This window comes from Heptranchias perlo, chromosome 19 (genome assembly GCF_035084215.1).
Source record: "Heptranchias perlo isolate sHepPer1 chromosome 19, sHepPer1.hap1, whole genome shotgun sequence".
Classification (NCBI taxonomy): domain Eukaryota; kingdom Metazoa; phylum Chordata; class Chondrichthyes; order Hexanchiformes; family Hexanchidae; genus Heptranchias; species Heptranchias perlo.
In genome coordinates, this window is record NC_090343.1 from 28,121,804 (window position 1) to 28,138,646 (window position 16,843).

General features: G+C 38.9%; 1 protein-coding gene across 6 annotated transcripts in view; it reads right to left on the reverse strand.

Moving 5' to 3' along the window:
- Positions 1–16,843, reverse strand: part of rtel1 (regulator of telomere elongation helicase 1) — a 110,538-nt gene that overhangs the window by 42,630 nt on the left and 51,065 nt on the right. For all 6 annotated transcript variants that reach the window (XM_068000560.1, XM_068000562.1, XM_068000558.1 and 3 more), the window contains exons 15-24: positions 14,489–14,563; positions 14,068–14,146; positions 10,649–10,781; positions 9,959–10,072; positions 9,138–9,178; positions 6,773–6,858; positions 6,033–6,110; positions 5,785–5,862; positions 3,396–3,542; positions 2,248–2,363 (exon numbers count right to left, since the gene is read on the reverse strand). In XM_068000560.1, coding sequence (XP_067856661.1) covers positions 2,248–2,363; positions 3,396–3,542; positions 5,785–5,862; positions 6,033–6,110; positions 6,773–6,858; positions 9,138–9,178; positions 9,959–10,072; positions 10,649–10,781; positions 14,068–14,146; positions 14,489–14,563 — 947 coding nt within the window. The remainder of the gene's footprint in view (positions 1–2,247; positions 2,364–3,395; positions 3,543–5,784; positions 5,863–6,032; positions 6,111–6,772; positions 6,859–9,137; positions 9,179–9,958; positions 10,073–10,648; positions 10,782–14,067; positions 14,147–14,488; positions 14,564–16,843) is intronic.

Sequence of the window (16,843 nt, forward strand, 5' to 3'; positions counted from 1 at the left end):
TGATGGTTTCCATTCCAGGGTTTTAAAAGAAGTAGGTGAGAAAATTGCAGATGCTTTAGCCATAATCTTGCAAAGCTCTCTCGATTCAGGAATTGTCCCTTTAGATTAGAAAACTGCAAATGTAACTCCATTATTTAAGAAAGGTGAGGGAAGAGAAACCAGGAAATTATAAACCAGTTATAGTCTAACATCTATTGCGGGGAAGTTATTGGAATCTGTGATTAAGGACAGAGCAACTGAGCACTTAAAGAAATTTGAGCTGATTAGAGAGAGCCAACATGGATTTGTAAAGGGTGTCATGTTTAACAAACCTAATTTAATTTTTTGTGGAAGTAACTAAAGTAGCAGAATGTCAATGGATGTAGTTTATATGGACTCTTCCAGAAGGCATTTGACAAGGTTCCACATAAGATTAAAACTCATGGAATTGAAGGCAAATTACTGACCTAGTTAGGAGATTGGTTAGGCGGTAGAAGATAGAGAGTAGGGATTATGGGTGTGTACTCGAATTGGATGGAAGTGGCTAGTGGTGCCCCACAAGGATCTGTGCTAGGACCTCAACTATTCACTATATTTATTAATGATTTAGATAACGCAATAGAGAGCCATATATCCAAGTTTGCCATTGACATGAAGATTGGTGACATAGCAAGTAGTGTAGATGGGAGCATAAAATTACAAAGAGACATTGATAAATTAAGTGAGTAGGCAAAACTGTGGCAGATGGATTACAATGCAGGTAAGTGTGAGGTCATCTATTTTGGACTAAAAAAGGATAGATGAGTATTTCTTAAATGATGAAAAGCTAGGAACAGTGGGGGTCCAAAGAGATTTAGGGGTCCAGGTACACAGATCACTAAAATGTAGTGATCAGGTACAAAAAACAATTGAAAAGGCTAATGGAATGTTAGCCTTTATATCCAGAGGGCTATACTACAAAGGGGAGGAAGTATTGTTTCAGCTATACAAAGCCCTGGTTAGATCACATCTACTGTGTACAATTCTGGGCAGATATATTGGCCTTGGAAGGAGTGCAGTGCAGATTCATTAGAATGTTACCAGGGCTCCAAGAGTTAAATTATGAGGAGAGATTACATAAACCAGGCTTGTATTCCCTGGAATATAGAAGGTTAAGGGATGATTTTATTGAGGCATCTAGGATTTTGAAAGGAACTGATAGGGTAGATAGAAAGAAACTTTATCCGCTGGTGGGAAGTCTAGAACAAGGAGACATAACCTTAACATCAGCCAGGCAATTCAAGAGAAGTTAGGAAACACTTCTTCACACAAAGGGAGGTAGAAATGTATAACTCTCTCCCACAAAAAGCAGTAGATGCTAGCTCAATTAATAATTTTTATTCTGAGATTGACAGATTTTTGCTACCCAAGGTTATTAAGGGATATGGAGTTAGGATATAGATCAGCCATGATCTCATTGAATTGTGGAACAGGCTCGAGGGACTGAATGGCCTACTCCTGTTCCTGTGTTATCTTCCAGCTTCACATTAATGACAAAACCTGCAACAGTTGAAAAATGTATGCATAATGTATGAAGCGCAAATCAAAATCAGCACCCTATCCCCGTAAAAGATTTATTGAATCAGTTCTGCCCCAGCGAACTCCTACATTTTAGTATCAGCCTAAGTCGTTTCATTGGTCCAGTTTATTCAATGTCAATCTTGGTTAGTTTGATTCATTTGTTGTAGCAAAGGAAAGCTTACAGACAGTAGACACTGCCACTGAAATAGCTCTGTCCAAGAACTGGCACAGAGGGGGTGGGAAAACACTTTCAGGGATAACAGTATCGCAGCAGAGAGGTGAAAGGAGATAAAGAGGGCCTTGAAGTCACAAAGAGAAAGATCCAGAGAGATGAAGATGCTGACAGCATGAAACATTCTGTTCTGGTGGTGAGTGAAACAGTGAGGGGGAGGAATTCAAACACAGCACATTGGTGTTTAAATATTGCATGCCACCAAGTGGTAAAACACAGATATGCATCATAATTCTCTATGTGGTGAGATCTTTCTTATTGGGAAAAGAAAAAACAGACAAGTTGTCACATTTCCTTCTCATTTGCCTGAACACATCATATATTTAGCCTCTTTATATTGAGATTACAAAAGGTTAAAATACAGGTTAGTAACTAAAAGTTACATATGGGATTATGTTATTAGTCAATTCTGGAACAATTTCTTGTTAATATTGTTTTACAGGAAGACTGCTAAAAAATCTAATTTATTCACGCACCTGTGATCACACAGAAAGATGGCTCCATAGTCATTTCGGTGACGAATCACCCTGCCAATGGCTTGATTGACAGCACGTGAAGCTTGCTGTCTGTACCATTCTTGTCCAGATAAATGCTTTAAAAAAAATTAACAATTCAACAGATGTTATTAATGGTTTTATCCTTTAACCCATGCTATGAATATTCACATTTGAACAAAATAACATCCTCAAAGCTATAAACCTTTTTTTTGCAGGTATTAATGATAAATTGCTCCATCAAATAGATATGATTAGCTTTGTTTAGTTAATTTACTATTTAACCTCCAAAATACTTGTTAACTAGAAAACAGAATTACCTCCCTCCAAAAGTAGAAATCAGAGATGCTAAAATTCAGTTACAGAAAAGAAAAATTTCATCCCAGTCCAGTTTCACATCTTTGAGAACTCAGCCTTGTCTTTTTCTTCTTTTATATTACTCATTTTTTTCCTTTATTTTTCAAGCTTCCTTTCCTAAAATGTTAATGGTATACAGCATTCCTACCAGCGATTAGATATATTAACCCTAACAAGCGAAGGCAACATCTGGGGCAGAGTTGCGGAGGGAGGCAGAAGAGAGAGAAGAGTGGGAAGGAAAGTAGTACGGGTAAAGGCTAGAATTTATTAACTGCCTTAGCAAGAGGAGCTAAATCATAGATATTGTGTGACCAATCTGCCCCAAAACAAACAGTGTTCATTTTACCAGCAGCACCAGGCCCAAGCTCATGCAATGCTGATTTTAAAAAAAAAAATGATTGGCTTTCTGCATAAAAGCACATCTTTGTAGCCCTTTTTCATCCAAATCAGTTATCAACAACATCACTGCTGAATAGTGCATGACTTTGCCATCAATAAAATACATATATCAGAAGGCAAACGTTTTGTGCCATCATTACAACAGTTAAACTTTGTCTACACAATGCATTCATCTAAACACCATGCATCTGTAACTTGGGACAAGTGCTCAAAGAGAGACTGGAACTCTATATAGTTTTAACTTATAAACAAATTAGTGACCATCAATTAGGGTTATAAAGAAAATACCATAAGCACTAAGTGAATCTTTCAACCAGATGATTGTAAAAGGCAAGGTTTATACAACAATTTTATACTTTTTGTTTATACAGTACCCGAACATTTCCGACACACTTCACTCTCATTTCATCAAGGAATTGCATCTTTAGCACCACTCTGGGGTCCATCCGAGGAGGAAAAGGCAATCCAGTGACAATCACACCTCGTCCATTCATGTCAGCAAAATCCAAGCCTTCACTGGCCTGAATAACTCATAAAGGGAATAATAAATACAGCAACACAGAAACTTATAAAGACATACATACATATTTTAACAAATAAAAGACATATATATTTTAATAAACTAATTGGGTTCAAATTGCCCTAACTCACTTCACATGAGACCCTTTAGACCTGTAGGGTCAGGAGGATTTCACCCATCACTCTTGCCTGAATTCATAGCAGGGTGAAATGAGAGGATGCTTAACCCAATGCGCATCTATATACACCTACTACCAAAGTTTTGCACAAAGAAATTATATATGGTTTGATATATTTTGTTAATCTTCTGACAACATAGAACCATTTTACCTCCTGTGGCTCAGATTATTTCTAGTTACTGATGCCACATCTTAGGCTCCATGTAAGTGGGGTCTCTTTGGGGTTGAGGTGGCTCCAAGATGACACTTCAGGCAATGAAGAGTCGGTCTAGAGGCAACCTTCTGTGGTATGCTGTGCAATCCAATACCTGAATCAGGCAGGTACATAGTGCTCCAGCATACTGATGCCGAGCATTCAAAGACTTAAGACATCCTATGTGACTGTGATGATGATAAACTATCCCTCTTCATCCTTCTCGACCTGTCTGCAGCCTATGACATGGTTGACCACACCATCCTCCTCCAACACCTCTCCTCCGTCGTCCAGCTGGGTGGGACTTCGCTCGCATGGTTCCATTCTCATCTAACCAGTTGTAGCCAGCAAATCACCTGCAATGGCTTCTCTTCCCACTCTGTTACCTCTGGAGTCCCCCCTCCTATTTCTCATCTACACGGCGTCCCTCGGCGACATCATCCGAAAACACAACGTCAGATTCCACATGTACGCTGACGACACCCAGCTCTACTTCACAACCACCTCCCTCGACACTTCCACTGTCTCTGATTTGTCACATTGCTTGTCCGACATTCAGTACTAGATGAGCAAAAGTTTTCTCCAACTAAATATTGGGAAGACCGAAGCCATTGTCTTTGCTCTCCGCCGCTGACTCCATCCCTCTCCCTGGCCACTGTCTGAGGCTGAACCAGGCCGTTCGTAACCTTGGTGTCCTATTTGACCCTGATATGAGCTTCCGACCACATATCCGCTCCATCACCAGGACCACCTACTTCCACCTCCGTAACATCGCCCGTCTCCGCCCTGCCTCAGCTCATCTGCTGCTGAAATCCTCATTGATGTCTTTGTAACCTCCAGACTTGACGATTCCAATGGCCTCCCATCTTCCACCCTCCATGAACTTGAGCTCATCCAAAACTCTGCTGCCCGTATCCTAACTCGCACCTAGTCCCGTTCTCCCATCACCCCATTGCTCGCTGATCGACATTGGCTCCCAGTCCAGCAATGCCTCGATTTTAAAATTCTCATCCTTGTTTTCAAATCCTTCCATGGCCTCGCCCCGATCTACCTCTGTAACCACCTCCAGCCCTGCAACCCTCCGAGATCTCTGTGCTCCTCCAATTCTTGCCTCTTGCGCATTCCCGATTTTAGTCGTTCCAACATTGGTGGCCGTGTCTTCAGCTACCTAGCCCCTAAGCTCTGGAATTCGCTCCCTAAACCTCTCCGCCTCTCTCTCCTCCTTTAAGATGCTCCTTAAAACCTACCTCTTTGACCAAGCTTTTGGTCATCTGTCCTAATACCTCCTTCCATGGCCCAGTGTAAAATGTTGTTTGATAATGCTCCTGTGAAGCGCCTTGGGACGTTTTACTACGTTAAAGGCGCTATATAAATGCAAGTAGTTGTTGTTGTAAGTCCCATTCTCTGGAATTCCTTCTCCAGTCCCTCTACCTTTCCATTTACCTCTACTCCTTTAACACCCCTCCCACCCCCATAAAACCCACTGTGACCAAGCTTTTGATCACTCCTCCTAATCTCTTGTTTTTTGTTTTGACATCCTTCTCCCCCACCCCCGACACCTCTGTGATGCATGGGATATTTTTCAACATTAAACATGTTATATAAATACAAGTTGCTGTTGTTGCTTGCTGACTGTACTTACATTTGCTGACATTACTTTGTTAGCACAGTCAGCAATCACATTGAGATAGAAATGAACATTAAGATCTTTGGCACAAGCAAGCTGATCTTACCACGTCATTAATGTAAAACATTATACTGCATTTTGGATTTCATTTAGTAACAGTGTACAATCTAAAAGTTACTTGGCCAATTAAAACAAAACTTTTGTTGAGGGATCGCACAGTTGTACATTGAGTCTAGTTTACTCACCTTTCCTCTGCACACCGCATAGAAACAAGCTCCATTAGACTTTGGATCGCTTACTTTATCATAGTACGCATCCATAACCTGGAACAGATTTGACATCAATAAGAAATTTTCTCTGGCAAAAGACATAAACTCAGACACCAAATGCCAAGGATACTCAAACTGCTGTGATAATTTAATTGTTCATGAAGTAAATGGAATCACAAATGCAAATCTACAAACCAGTGAAAAAGAACCAAAATAAATCAAACCTCTGTAAATGATCCTTTGCCCTTTACTTCCACAAAGATGGGTTTGATCTCTTCTATTCTATTGGAAATGCCCTGCTCCTATTGGAAAGAATAGTTTAAATGGAACACAATCTATGAACTCTTTCTTTTTCATGTAGCTTCTGATGACTAGATTTTCTCACCATGTACAAAACAATCATAGAAGTTGTACATTTTAGGGAATCTTTGGATATTACACATTTTTACAATACTGTTTTGTGGAGAAAGTTGATCAAATTGATTAGAATTTGTCTTAACCTATTTGAGGTGATTGATATTTTTTCTAACACATGGGATGGCTTAATGTAGGTGCCACATGCGCGCCAAGTGCAATGTGGAGATATCTTACTGGACACATTCTCAAATAAGTTTTTAAAAAATAAAATATATACACACAAATTCAAACTTGAAATTACTATACACACTGAATCTGTTAACTTCTGGCTCTCCCTTCATCTGTACAATATATTGTCCTAATTCCCAGAGTTTTTTTGTTTATATAAGGGGAAAAATACTGTCCCTATGGAACAAACAGAAAAGATGCAAAATGACTCAATCCAATAAATCAATAAACACCAGCAATTTACGCAGGAAAAAAAATAAGTTTCACTTTTGCCAATTAAAGAGTCACCTCAAATATGTGAAAGGAACTACACCCAAATTTGATCAACTTTTTCATAAAATAAGACAGATGATAAAAGAAAATGTGTTTGGTCACTTACCTTCCAGAACTCAAGGCTTTTATCCAAGACAGGATACGATGGGAAGAACACCAATAAACCATTTGGCACCACTCTAGACAAGTTAACTGGAGGTGGGGAGGGAGAACAAACATGTAATTGCACAAAATACTTGATTTTGGAGGTTATTTAAAACATCCAAATTATTTTGACAAGGTTTGTAAAGAACCACTTCAAAATGTTTTACTTAATTTTTTCTGTTTTTAATAGAAAATCTCCTCTCACCAAAAGCTGTATTTCTATAGAATAGCTGAACCTGTACAGAAGCATATAATATTTGATTGATGTTCTGGAGTGATGATGAATTTGCTGTAAACTACAGTTCCTACTGAGAAAGAGTTCAATGTGTCAAGATGGGTGAGGGGAGAGAGAGAGAGAGAGAGAGAGAGAGAGAGAGAGAGAGAGAGAGAGAGAGAGAGAGAGAGAGAGAGAGAGAGAGAGAGGAGAGAAAAAAGAAGAAAGAAAAAAGGGAATAAAAGAGAAAAAGGAAAAAAAAAGAAAAAGAAAGAAAAGCACATACCAGGAATTAGTCTAGTGACTGCAAAGGATTTCAAATGATTTAACTGGGAATGTGTGCCAATTTTAATGAAGCATGCCTAAATGAAAGATGGACATCTGGCTACGCATGATTAAAATAGCAATAAAAATGGGAACAACAGATGAATGAATATGGTATCAGGCACCGGTTAGCAATGCCAACTGAGCATAAAGTAATCAACAGAAAGGCATTCCACTATCCTCGCCAGCACCACCTAGGAGGTGGAACTGATGAAAAGCTGTTTAGGTACAGCATTTGGTTCTGTTGAAATGCAGAAAATACATACATAAAAGGAACTTAGGCCCATCAGGATTGCTCTCAAGTGGAGCAATGGATACTTATATTAGACTTTAATGTTTTATTCTGCTGCATAAGCAGATAACATTGTTAAAAACTGAACTGCTCAAATAAGAATACATATTTACACCTTTTTTGCAAGGGATGCTTTGACAGGAATTGCAGGCAATACTCATCAAAAATCTATATCAGTATGTGTGTCATGTACTCTAATGATAGGAAAACATTCCCATGGACATTTGCCATGTTAAAATGTTCAAATTTGAGCATCATCATTCCTCGTCACACCTCAAGATGGCCCCTTGATAGGATTTCCCATTGTTAAGTGAGGAGCTATTAGCTGTTGTGGTCCCAGTAAGGCAGCAGGTCCATTTTTACCACTAGATGGCAGTTCAGAAGCACTGGTTCCCCACAGCTAAGTCCCCATTACACAACTTCTGAGTCTGCACTGTCCCAGAATGCACCCAGCATTCCAAACCTCCTTCCTGGATAATAGCATGTTCAGAAAAATTACTGAATACTTTCTTCATTGTGATCCCTTGTGGTCACACTACCAAGATTTTCCCTGCCTGAAGTTAGGCCTCCAGGGGGTTCCCACCAGCCTCAACTGCCACCTCCTGTCCTTATCCAGGTGCAGTCTCCAAGGCCCATTTGGCCTCTCACCAAGTGTTTTTCATAAGAACATACGAAATAGGAGCATGAGTAGGCCATATGGCCCCTTGAACCTGCTCCGCCATTCAATAAGATCATATCTGATCTTCGACCTCAACTCCACTTTCCCACCTCATCCCCATAACCCTTGATTCCCTTAGAGTCCAAAAATCTATCTATCTCAGCCTTGAATATACTGAACAATTCAATTTTTTTTAAACTCATGTAATCATCTTTAATATATAATTATTTTTTCAAATCAAACTTAATCTTTTACAATTTTCAATTCAAATATTTATTCAATAAATTTAAATCTAGATGTTACATTTTCAATATATATTAATGTTAATTTTTATATGAACTATTTATTTCCAATTAAAATTATAATTTGAATATTTTACTGAGTTACATCAGATAACTGTTTTACTGTAATGTTTTATAAATTATTATTTCCATATCTTACTCAACAGTGTAAATAATTATCTTATTGAGAGTTGGTAAGTGATGGTTTCAATTTTTCATTTATTTGTTCTAAATGGCATCTTTTGTTATTTATATTATGTTCGAATGTTGCTGCTTTGGGGTAGGTTTGAGTTTGCAAATCAGGGGATTGTCGTGGATGAATAGCAGCACGCTAACAGCAAAGTGAAAACAACAGTCTTAACAGCTCCAGCAGGACATCAGTTACAAGCGAGACTATATCCTCCGACTCAATGGGCAACGTCAGGGGAGAATGACAATTATCTTTAATATTCAGCATGTATCTTTCAAGATCCATTTCTAAGAGCCATATTACATGCCATTGAAAATAATACAATTGCAGTGACTTAATCTCAAATTGAAAAAAAATCATCTACTTACTCATTGTTTTTCCAAGGGATGACATGTACTCAGGTGAAAACCTAAACAGGGAGAATATTTCCCATTACTATTAAGAGCCATGAAACTTTCCATATGCAATTACATGCTGCTGAATTATAGGTTTCTAAAAGTTTGCTCATCACAAATTATTAATAATGTAACTGAACAATTAGCAAAAAGAGTCACTGGTATGGCTCAAATGATTCAAAAATGAATTTAAAAAAACCAAGAATCCCTACTGACATTCCTTACATGGGTATACAGCACTGTTAAGATACTCAAGATAAATACTGAGACAACTGGATATCAAGACTGCTGTGGTTTTAACACTGTCTCTTAACACCTTTCACTGGTGAGCCTCTCCACATTATGTACGGATCAGTGTTAGCGCTTTTGCCAGAAGTCCAACACATTTGAAATCTCTAAATGTTTTTTTTGTGGAGTGCCTGCAAGAAGTGCAGACTTTTTAAAAATTAGACAAGTCTCAATGTTTGTTGTGCTATGAACAGGCAGGATGCCCACAACAGACTGGATTTAACTCAAATGGTTCTCCCTCTTGTGCAGTTGCCATTTTAATAAACCCATAACAGTCACCTCTGTGAATCAGGGCAATGAACTGTGAATTTTACATGTTCTTTTTTGATTACCTTTACCACAAAAAGGCTGTGTGTGTGTGTCACAAATGAACACTTCAAGAATACTTAATACAGCAAACAGGTCAAGTATGAAAATCAATAATCTTCTGCTCAGTAGCTTTGCCATAGCAAGTAACCTATAACTATTTTTGTATTAGTTGTCATATAAACGTGTGTGTATCTTACCTTTTGTCATATGCAGAGCTCAACTGTGCTCCATCAGGCCCTTTTGGAACAATCCCAATCCATATCTGGTGTTTGTCAATTACATGAGGATTTTCCAGAATGATAGGGAAAGGGCTTAAAGATGTATGGCATGCATTAATATAAATTTAATATCCAGTTACACATATATGCATTATTGTTTGAAGAATAAAACACTCCAATGTTTTCAATAAATATTGCAATAATATTTAACATACAAGTTTAAATATCTAAAACAAAATTATTCCAACATTACTAGGTAAGTTGGAATGAGAAGGCATTCATATCAGTTTTTAACAAAGCTAGCGATTGTTTTGGAACAAGCCTATGTCATTAGACTCACTATTTTAAAAAAAATTTAGATGTCACTGATTTACCATTCTGGATATCAACTATACAATGCAGTAGGGTATTGTCCTTTCAAACTGGAATTACTTAGTCACAGAAACACTAGTTAAAATGCTTACATGTGCTAATAGTTACAAGTAATAAAATGACTGCATCCTATGACTATTAATTATTTCATTGTGAGCCTGTACTGCCAGAAGCTATGGAACACATTAACGTTCAGACTTATTTTACTTTATATTTATATTATACATCCAAATTATATAGAAAACAAGGCAAGTAGTTTAATAATACATTTCTGCATGCTTGAATGAACATACTCACATTTGCATTTCTAAAGTGAAAGAGGACAGTGGAGCAAGGGTACCACTTGTGAGGATGAGGGACCGAACCCCTTGGCGTACCAGCTCAGTCATACTGTAGCCAGGGCAGAAGCACCAGTAACTTAAAATTTTTCCTGTCAACATAATTATGTTTTTCATAATGATATAACAACTTAGGAATGGATGTCTCATAATATTCAAACATATCTAGAAAAGATATCTTAAATATGTCCTTCATTTAGCTGTTAAGTTCTGCAAGTAGATTATTTCTGGGCTAGTTTTTGAGTTGTGTAGAGGACACATGATGAAACACAGGGATTTTTTTTTAATAAATAGGATGACTTGATGATTCATGAGTAGAGCTGTGAGTGAGCTATGGACAGCATAATGAGCTGGATATAAAACATATCCCATCATATTTCAACATATATTCTGTTCATGCTGCAGACAAGGTAAGCACATTTACATAAAAGTTGTAGATCTAAATATTAATCTTTAAACATAAACCATATTAATGCATCGATTATGGAAAGTATGAAGCCTTTTTCACAATTCTGATATTACCATGAAATGTAAAGTGGTTTCCCTGAGCTACACGTCTGCCAATACTGCTTTTAAAACTTAGTTTAGAATTCTGCTTTTTAAGTACTTGTGCCAGCCTGAAGGCTGCTGTGGCAATTTACTATGATGTACATTCTTAAAGTAACAAAATGAATATAAAAAGCTACTCTGAAACAGTACATCTGCACATATTTCCTGTCACACCAAAGTTCTGTCACTTAATCACAAGTAAAATATTCCCAATACTAGGCAAATCTCCGTTATACTCACACCTAACGGACTCATATTCCCACCCCATTGGTTCATTTGTAAATTTTATTTCCAAATTTTCAGATTCAAGGCAGAAACAAAGAGCTGTAAACTACATCAGAATGCTTGTAAGTTTTTAAATAATCATTACAATTATCTAAGCAATAAAATAAAACCGGCAAGTCCTTTTAGCCACTTACTTAGTAACTTAATAGTTTGGACTCCATAATTCTGATCCTATCTCCTCCCTAGTCAGTAAGTATACACACCTATTCTTGCCCCCCAGACTTCTCGCTTGCCCAGTCTTCCATCTAATTATCAATAGATCAATCCAAAACTAACCCCAATGTCGTGCTCCTTCGCATAGCCCTCTATCTTCCTCTGTTTCTAATATTTATCCTATTTCCCCTTAAAAGATGCAGTGGTTTCTGCCTGAACCATTCCCTATGGCAAAGTATTCCATGCTTCAACAATCTTCTGTGGAAAGAAATGTCTCCTAATAAGAACATAAGAAATAGGAGCAGGAGTAGGCCAATCGGCCCCTCGAGCCTGCTCCGCCATTCAATAAGATCATGGCTGATCTGATCCTAACCTCAAATCTAAATTCATGTCCAATTTCCTGCCCGTTTCCCGTAACCCCTAATTCCCTTTACTTCTAGGAAACTGTCTATTTCTGTTTTAAATTTATTTAATGATCTAGCTTCCACAGCTTCCTGGGGCAGCAAATTCCACAGACCTACTACCCTCAGTGAAGAAGTTTCTCCTCATCTCAGTTTTGAAAGAGCAGCCCCTTATTCTAAGATTATGCCCCCTAGTTCTAGTTTCACCCATCCTCGGGAACATCCTTACTGCATCCACCCGATCAAGACCCTTCACAATCTTATATGTTTCAATAAGATCGCCTCTCATTCTTCTGAACTCCAATGAGTAGAGTCCCAATCTACTCAACCTCTCCTCGTATGTCCGCCCCCTCATCCCCAGGATTAACCGAGTGAACCTTCTTTGTACTGCCTCGAGAGCAAGTATGTCTTTTCTTCAGTATGGAGACCAAAACTGTATGCAGTATTCCAGGTGCGGTCTCACCAATACCTTACATAACTGCAGCAATACCTCCCTGTTTTTATATTCTATCCCCTTAGCAATAAAAGCCAACATTCCGTTGGCCTTCTTGATCACCTGCTGCACCTGCATACTAACCTTTTGATTTTCTTGCACTAGGAACCCCAGATCCCTTTGTACTGCAGTACTTTCCAGTTTCTCGCCATTGAGATAATAACTTGCTCTCTGATTTTTCCTGCCAAAGTGTATAACCTCACATTTTCCAATATTGTATTGTATTGCATCTGCCAAATCTCCGCCCACTCACCCAGCCTGTCTATATCCCCTTGTAGGTTTTTTATGTCCTCCTCACTCTCTACTTTCCCTCCCATCTTTGCATCATTTGCAAACTTTGATATGTTACACTCGGTCCCCTCCTCCAAATCGTTAATATAGATTGTAAAGGCTACATTACAGTATTAAATCCTTGATGACTTACAGATATACCAGTGGTGGGGCTGAATAAACACACCCTAACCCAACACATGACTTAACTGCACCAGTGAATTTTAAATCAGGAGATAGAACAGGACTAAGTACCATGTAGAGAGTGAAAGTCAGAGAATCCAATGAAATATCTGGTACCTTCAATGGAATCACTTCCCAGAAGTTGTTTAGTTTGAAAACTAAATGTTGTTCTGTTTTTTGTTTGGCCCCTTGTACAGAGCGCCAGGATTTAAACGTCTAGCAGGACACTGCTCGTTGCCAGCAACAGCACTGAATGCAGGCGACTGTTCTAATGGAAAAGCAAGTCCAGAGCCAATTCTTTCGGTGACTGGCTGATTTCTACTTGCCTCCCGGCTGGCTCTCAGCTCGATCTATAACTTGATTCTGCCACTTATCCCTACCGTAGCCTCCTCCCACTCCATTCTCAATAGCTCTGCAACTACTCCACCCTCCCCACCAATCCACTTGTCTCCAACTGTTAAAGATCCCCTGACACGATTCAAAGAAAAGATGGGTGCTCTCCTGGTATCCTGGCCAAATTTTATTCCTCAACAAATGTGTTATGCTGCAATTACACCCTTCTGCCAATGGAGGCACTGCAGTGCCACCACTGGGAGGAGGGTGCAATTACAGTGTGACAAGCTTGCATAGGCAGTTTCCACTATAAATGTGGATATAGTAATTTATAATGGAAATATATAAAAATACAGACAAAATGTACGATTTTAAAATGGCAACTGAATTACTTCTAATAGAGCTCAATGTTCCACTCTTTCACACTGCTAGTGAAGTTGGCTGCTACAGTAAAAATGAACTGGCTATTCACAGGAAAGCAGTCATATTAGATTATGAGAATGAAAAAAAAACTTACATTTAGCACCTCTTGCTTCTCTCAGGAAGAATGACTTGCTTTGAAGTGCACACATTTGTTGCAAGTAGGCAAATGTGGTAGTTATTTTGCACACAGTAAGAACCCACAAACAGCAAATAATAAATAATCAGTTAATTTATTTTTGGTGACATTGTTCTCCTACGGTAGTTTAAGCTATTCGATTAGATTTGTACCTTGTTTTTTTGTAACCGAGAAAGTCCATAAATCAGTTCTCTGCTGCTTCTTCCCACTGTTATCTGGGTGTATGTGAACCTATGGGAAATATTAATTGCATATACTTAAAAAGCAGAGAAAAGGAGTTGACACAATTATTAAACCACTGGGAAAAGTCAGTATTTAGTGGCAAACAAAGATATTAAGTATTTATGCAACTTTACATGTGGTATACACAATACGGAGTATGGAGGAAGCATGCAATAGTGTAACTTCCAGACATGGGTAAATTTACAGTCTGCATATTTTCCTCTTTGGACATGATAAATGGAATTGACAACTTCACAAAATGGCTAAACATTTCAGAAAAATCAAGATATTTTCTGTGAGCAATAATACTGTTAGAACACTTACTAAAAAAAAATCAAATTAAAAAATAACCTTGTAATGCTTGGCCACATTCTGTCCCATTGTATGTGGCATACTACCCTCTGGAGGATCTATGCAGAAAACAATCTGAAAAGGAAGGTAGATTTGTTGCAACAATAAAATACTGTAGTAGATAGTATCACCACCAGCTCCAATACCTATCCACAATATACATTCTGATTTATTTCAGCACTTCAGTGCACAGCTGGCTTCTCTGCTTTACTCAGCTGTTGTGTTACATAAGAAATAGGAGCAACAGTCGGCCAAACAGCCCCTCGAGCCTGCTCCTAGACAGAAATCTGTTTTTTCCTGGGCCGAATTCTATTTCTCAGCTGGCTTCTGGGCTTTACAGTGACCTCCACCTTCGCCACTGCTTTCTACTGAGACTGTATTCTCTGCTGGACCACCTCTATTCCAGTGCCTGTTCTACTTCTGGGGTCTTAGTATTCCATTCTTCTGTTGGGTATTTTCACTCTATGCTGAACTAGCTCTGATCCGTTCCTGCTGGTTCCCATTCTGCTCCCTTGCTGCTGCATGGTCTCTGCTTTTCTGCTATCCACCTGCTTCCCATGGCTGATAACTCCATTCATCCTTCAGAACTCCTCAGTCACCCTTTGCTGGACAGGCCTCAAGCTCTTGCTACAGGTTCCACCTTGTGTGCTTCTCACCTCCCTTCAGCTGTTTCTCAGACCAGCTCCTTCACCTGCATTGATCATATGAATTTACTTTTCACCCTCCCCGGGTCCCTGGACTTCACTGCTCTTGGTCCTTGAGTTTCACTACCACTGCTCCTCACTCCTCTGCTGGTTTACTGAATCCGCTGGTGTGTGCTACGAACACCTGAGCCCACTAGGTACCTCTGCTAGACCCCGGGATCAACCTTTGCTGGCTGATGGTTGACTCTCTGCTCCTCCTTAGACTGCTAATTCCACTTGACAACCTCTAGCAGCCTGCCTACTAGTATTCTGCCCCTCGAGCAGCTCCTGAATCCACTCCTTCTCCACAGCTATCTCCGAACCAGGACAATAGTTCGTGGACGCTCTAAGTGACTTCATCCTGTTATGATTATCAATGAGTCTTTGCAATGCCACTCGTTTGAACTGCATCACACATGATCAAAATTGATACCAAATATCTATTTAGATCTTAAATCACTAGCAGTGCTCCAGTCATACACAAGGCTTTGACTGGAACAGAGGAAGAGCGAGAGGTTGCGAGAGCAAGAGATTGCGAGAGAGAGAAAAAGAGAAAGAAAAAGAGAGAGAAAGAAAGAAAGAATTCCAGCTTGCTGGTACCTGATCCATGCGTTATGGCTTATTCCACCCCCAAACAAACTTATGAAAAACAGTGTCTGCACGACAAACAGATGGTTGGCAACTAAACACCATGGCTCCACCAAACTTGTTTTCTTGAAAGTGGGGCATCTTCAATGATAATTACGTTGTTAACGTCATATCTGCGCCATCAAATGTTGGAAATTTCAAATAATCTGTACATAGGTCATTTCTTGAAATGTACACAGTTTGATCAAATATAGACCAGTATAGACGGGAAGCAGTCAGCACAAACCCTGAAAAAGTATGTACTTGTAGCCAAGGTACATGCTGAACAGCAGGAGGCAGCAGGCTAGCATGTTACAGGGGTGAACTAAAGCCAGTAAAGGCATATGTAATCGATTTTAAACAGACAGTTACAATATTAACGTTTTACAATATTTCTACAATATTTTAAATGCATTCGACTAAATCATCTCTCAACCTTCTAAACTGAGTTCACATAACCTGTCCTCATAATTTAACCCTTTAAGCCCTAGTATCATTCTGGTGAATAGGCACTGTATCCCTTCCAAGGCCAATACATCTTTCCTGAGGTTCGGTGCCCAAAACTGAACATAGTATTCCAGATGGGATCTGACCAAGGCTCTGTACAACGGAAGCAGCACTTCCTCATTTTTGTATTCCAAACCCTTGAGATAAAGGCCAACATTCAAGTAGACTTTTTGATTATTTTTCCTACCTGTGCACTAGCTTTTAGTGATTTGTGCACATGGATACTTAAATCTTTTTCTTCTCTACACCTCCTAGTCTTTCAACATTGAGAAAATATTCAGATTTGTCTTCATCAGATCCAAAGTAGATGACTTCACACTTCCCCACATTGAACTTCATCTGCCATAATTTTGACCACTCACTCAGTCTGTCTATGTCCTTTTGTAACTTCCTACTCACATCTACACAACTTACTGTGCCTCCTAATTTAGTGTCATCTGCAAACTTGGATACACAGCTCTCTATTCCTTCATCCAAGTTATTTATATATATGGAGAAAAATTAAGGCCCCCCCCAGTACAGATCCTGGGGAACACCA